General features: G+C 40.3%; 1 protein-coding gene across 1 annotated transcript; it reads left to right on the top strand.

Annotated features, from left to right (window-relative positions):
• Positions 1 to 348: 348 nt before the first annotated feature.
• On the top strand, positions 349 to 1,287 carry Or1e25 (olfactory receptor family 1 subfamily E member 25). Its single transcript, NM_001000717.1, has one exon. The coding sequence runs from the start codon at positions 349 to 351 to the stop codon at positions 1,285 to 1,287; it is 939 nt and encodes a 312-aa protein (NP_001000717.1).
• The last annotated feature ends 4,095 nt before the right edge of the window (positions 1,288 to 5,382 follow it).

Below are 5,382 nucleotides of genomic sequence, written 5' to 3'. Positions count from 1 at the left end.
TAAATTTTACAAAATTTTTTGAGAACATCAATTTACAAAATAACAAACCAACTACAAATGAATAAACTATTGATGTAGGGTGAGCAGGAAGTAGCCAACAAAAGCATTACTCCATTAAATGGCAGAGAACTATCTAGGAAAGGATGGGAACTAGAAACCTGCTAAAAAGAAACTGAGAAAAATTATTACAGATTGTAATGACAACATATATTTGGAGTTTGAGGTTATAATTACTATTATAACTATCAAATCAATTGTTGTAGAATATATATACTAGATATGTCTTAATTTTTATTTTAAATTTTAAGGAACACTTGTATTTTCTCATTAGAATACTGGAGAGGAAGAATGGTAATGGACAACCAATCTGTTATCACCCAGTTCCTCCTCTTGGGACTTCCCATTGCCCCGAAGCACCAGCATCTGTTCTATGCCCTGTTCCTGGCCATGCACCTCACCACCATCCTGGGAAACCTCATCATCATCATCCTCATTATACTGGACTCCCATCTCCACACACTCATGTACATGTTTCTCAACAACTTGTCCTTCTCTGATCTCTGCTTTTCCTCTGTCACAATGCCTAAGTTGCTGCAGAACATGCAGAGTCAGGACACATCTATCTCCTATGCTGGCTGTCTGACACAAATGTACTTTTTCATGGTCTTTGCAGACATGGAGAACTTTCTTCTTGTGGTCATGGCCTATGACCGCTATGTGGCCATCTGCTTCCCCCTTCATTACATGAGCATCATGAGCACCAAGCTCTGTGTGTATGTGGTGGTACTGTTCTGGGCACTTACTGTGTTTTACTCCATGTTACACACCCTACTCATGGCTAGATTGTCGTTCTGTGAGGACAATGTGATCGCCCATTTTTTCTGTGACATATCTGCCCTGCTTAAATTGGCCTGCTCTGATATTTATATTAATGAACTATTGATATTTATCTTAGGAGGGTTTGTTGTTGTCATCCCTTTCTTACTCATTGTTGTGTCCTATGTACAAATTCTCTCTTCCATCCTAAAGTTGTCATCTACTCAGGGTATACGCAAGGTCTTCTCCACTTGTGGCTCCCACCTGTGTGTGGTCTCACTGTTCTATGGGACAATTATTGGTCTGTATTTATGTCCATCAGCTAATAACTCTACAATGAAAGTGGCTTCCATGTCCCTGATGTACACAGTGGTGACTCCCATGCTGAATCCTTTCATCTACAGCCTGAGGAACAGAGATATTAAAGATGCCCTGATAAGAGTCCTTTGCAAGAAAAAAATCACAATGTAAAAACAACATTGGGATATTTACTTAAATTTATCTAGCAAGTATGTTGATAGTAATATATGATGTATCCCTGTATAAAATACAAGAATATAGTACATAATAGTCTCATTTGCAAAAGGGAGTTTCGACAATGTAGTTGAGTTAGGAAAGAGAACCTTAGTGACTCTATGGTGTTATCCTCTGCCTTGGACATGTAAGTTTAGAAATTCAATAGGTAAAATGCACTAACTTATCACATTTCCATTCCTTTTAGTCCTTTTGGTACTGAAAATAGATTGTTCTATTGTTACCACCTAGAGTTTCCCCTCCTTCAACTCATCTTAGCTTTCCTAAATGCTCCTCCCCCAGAGCTACCTCCCTTCCATTTACTTTTTAGAAAATAGCAGGGCTCCAAGTAATAGCAGCCAAACAGGAGAAAACAAGATACAATAATTCAAGGACAAACCTCTCATATTGAGACTGGACAAGGCAACCCTGTAGGAAGAAAGAAGTCTGAAGAGCAGGCAAAAGCATCAGAGATGTGCCCATTCCCATTGTAAGGAGTGTACACACACACACACACACACACACACACACTAAAACCAAACTAACTGTCCTATCATATACTCAGAGGACCTTATATAGGCCCATGAAAGTCTTGTGCTTGTCATTTAGGTCTCTGTGTGCTCAACTAAGCCTTGCTTAGTCGATTTGATGAGCCAGTATTCTCGTGGTGTCCTTCTTTTCTGATTCCTACAATCTGTCTTTTACCTCTTCCATGGAGTTCCCTGATATCCAAGGTGGTACACTGAATGGCACCTCCAAAACATACTCTTTTTCACATAATGTCTGTCTTTTGGTTTCTACAACTGCTCTAATTCACTGCTGAAATGAAACCTTTCTGATAATTACTGGACAGGATATCTATATAGGATTATAACAGAATATCATGTAGTTTTTTGACCTGTTGTGGTTGATTCTAACTTATGTCTCTGGGCCATCCAATCCCTTGTTTCTGTCCACACAGGGTCCCTCTTCTGGACTGGTACTCAAGTTAAACCAAGCATTAGTTGGCCATTCCCACATGGCCATGTCATCATTGCCCCAGCATTTCTTGAAAGCAGAACAGATTGTAGATAAGAGTTTTGTGACTGGGTAGGTATTTAGGTTTTTTATCAGAGTCATGCAGATTACCTTCCTATGCTAAGGAGATTAGAAGGTAGGGGTGAAATCTCCAAGAGCACACCAGTCTGATGATTCTATGTTCAATGAGATGTGCAGATATTGTCCTCAGCAATGGGGGGTATGGGAGTTCACCATTATCAGTAGTTATCAGAGAGCTAACCTCGGTCCTAACATCAGTCTGGATTATTTAGGGATCTCTATGAGAACTACTGGGCCAAAAACTCAACCCAATACAGTAAACTATCATCACTGGGATCCTTACCTGGCTAGAAAAGATGAACAGTTCAGACATTATATCTCCCAATGATAGAAGTCCTCACTAAGGTCACATAGATACCAGAAACCTTTTTTTTTTTTGGAAAGAACATTGTATCTGATTTTTATTTAAAACATCAATTTCTCCAAACAAAAATACAAAATGAAAATAAATAGAAGAATATCTATCTTGGGTTATCATTTCCTTCAAAATTTAGACATTGTAATTTAATGTACAAGTTGGTATGAGATTATGATGTTGAGTAATTTTAAAACATTGTATCTTCTAGTTAAGTTAAAATTTTAATATTCTCCATTAACATGCTCCTACAAGGGAATATTTTTAGCAAAATTGCAATTAATTGGCATAATTTATTACATTTATCATAGAATTCTTAAATATTTTCTTGGCTAACTTTACAAGGTTCATCATGAGTAATCTCTCATTTAGAAAATTATTTTTATTTTTCAAATACTAAAATTTTAATTTCTTATGACAACTTCAATTTTTCTTTTTTTCTCCATCTTTATTAAATTAGGTATTTCTTATTTACATTTCAATTGTTATTACCTTTCCCGGTTTCCAGGCAAACATCTCCCTAAACCTTCCCTCCCCCCTTCTATATGGGTGTTCCCCTCCCCATCCTCCTCCCTATACCGCACTCCCCCAAACAATCCCTTCCCTGGAGATTCAGTCTTGGCAGGACCAAGAGCTTTTCCTTCCACTGGTGCCCTTTCTAGGCTATTCATTGCTACATATGCCGTTGGAGCCCAGGGTCAATCCATGTATAGTCTTTGGGTAGTGGCAAAGTCCCTGGAAGCTCCGGTTGGATGGCATTGTTGTTCATATGGGGTCTCAAGCCCCTTCAAGCTCCTTCAGTCCTTTCTCTGATTCCTTCAACAGGGGTCCCATTCTCAGTGGTTTACTGCTGGCATTCACCTATGTATTTGCCATATTCTGGCTGTGTCTCTCAGGAGAGATCTACATCCGGTTTTTGTCAGCCTGTGCTTCTTTGCTGCATCCATCTTATCTAGATTGGTGACTGTATATGTATGAGCCACATGTGGGTCAGGCTCTGAATGGGCATTCCTTCAACCTCTGTTCTTCAAATCTTTTACTGCACTATTTCTCATAGTTCCCCAAATGCTCCCCCAACTCCAACTATTTCTTCCCTTACTTTCTCCCTCAATTGATTCCCTTATACCTTATTCCTTCTGCTCCTGTAACTCACCTGTCCCCTGTAGAAAGAATGGTATTATACACAGTGTAAAGGTTATCCTCGTATTATTCTAATGCTGATTTCTGTGCTTCCATATCTGGTGGAATTCCTTATGTTGAGACTTCCCTGTCTCAGTGTTGTTTAAACATTGCTTCTCATTTATTCCTGGTTGCCAATAAAAAACTGATCAGCCAATCTCTGAGCAGAGGAATGAAAAGGGATAAACTTCCTCCCTACAGGGAGAAGCAGAAAGGTAGAGAGAAAGTGGGGATTCACCATGGGGAAGAGAGTGCAGGAGACACCAGGTGAAAATACCTGGAGCAGAGAGAAGCAGATTAATACCAAAGTGCAAGTATCATGTTGACATTGGCAGGAAGGTAACCAAATTAGTTTGGAGGATTAGAATAGATTAATACTGCTCAGTTATCCAGCATTAAAGTGGTTAAATAACTTCATGTTTCTGCCTGTGCAAGGAGCTGACCCAATTCTACAGCTCTCTGTACACAAATCCTATGGGGGGAGAGTGGACTCTCTGAAGTGCAGACGATCCTGAGCTCAGGGGAAACCACCACTTCTGCTCACATTCCTGGCCCAAGAGGAATGAGTGTCTACAGCCCTCTGGACACAGAAACCTAGGAACAGTCATGGACAGGAATTTTCCACTCTCTGCCTGTTCCCAAAACTGAAAGCCAGTAACCAGGAGTTCTGACATACCTGAGAGCAGAGGGGAAGCCACCACTTCTGCTCTGAGGGACCTGCCTGGAGCCCTCAGGACACACCAATCCAGGAGCAGTCTGGGACAGGACCCTTCTGGTTTCTGCCTGTGCCAGAGATGACTTGGTCCCACAGTCCTCTGTACCAAGATCTTGCTGGTAGAAAGCAGCTTTCCTGGAATGCTGACACTCCAGGCTCAAAGGAGGGCCAAGCCACTCACTGTCAGAGACAGCAAGACCAGCTAACACCAGATACAATGAGATGGTGAGAGGCAAGGGCAGAAACCTAAGCAACAGAAATCAAGACTACTTGGTAACATCAGAGGCCAGTTCTCCCACTAAAACAAATACTGGATATCCAAACACACCAAAAAAGCAGGATTTGGATTTAAACCACATCTCATGATGATGGTAGAGGACTTTAAGAAGGACATAAATAACTCCCATGAAGAAATACAGGACAACACAGGTAAACAAGTAGACGGCCTTAAAGAGAAAACACAAAAATGTCTAAAAAAATTACAGGAAAACACAACCAAACAGGTGAAGAAATTAAACAAAACCATCTAGGATCTAAAAGTGTAACTAGAAATAAAGAAGAAAACACAGACACAACCCTGGAGATAGGGAACCTAGCAAAGAGATCAGGAGTCATAGACACAAACATCACCTACAGAATAAAATAGATAGAAGAGAGAATCTCGGGGTGGAGGATTTCATACAAGACATGGAGACAATCATCAAAG

This window comes from Rattus norvegicus, chromosome 10, assembly GCF_036323735.1.
Source record: "Rattus norvegicus strain BN/NHsdMcwi chromosome 10, GRCr8, whole genome shotgun sequence".
Lineage (NCBI taxonomy): Eukaryota > Metazoa > Chordata > Mammalia > Rodentia > Muridae > Rattus > Rattus norvegicus.
This window is presented reverse-complemented; position numbering and strand designations above follow the sequence as displayed.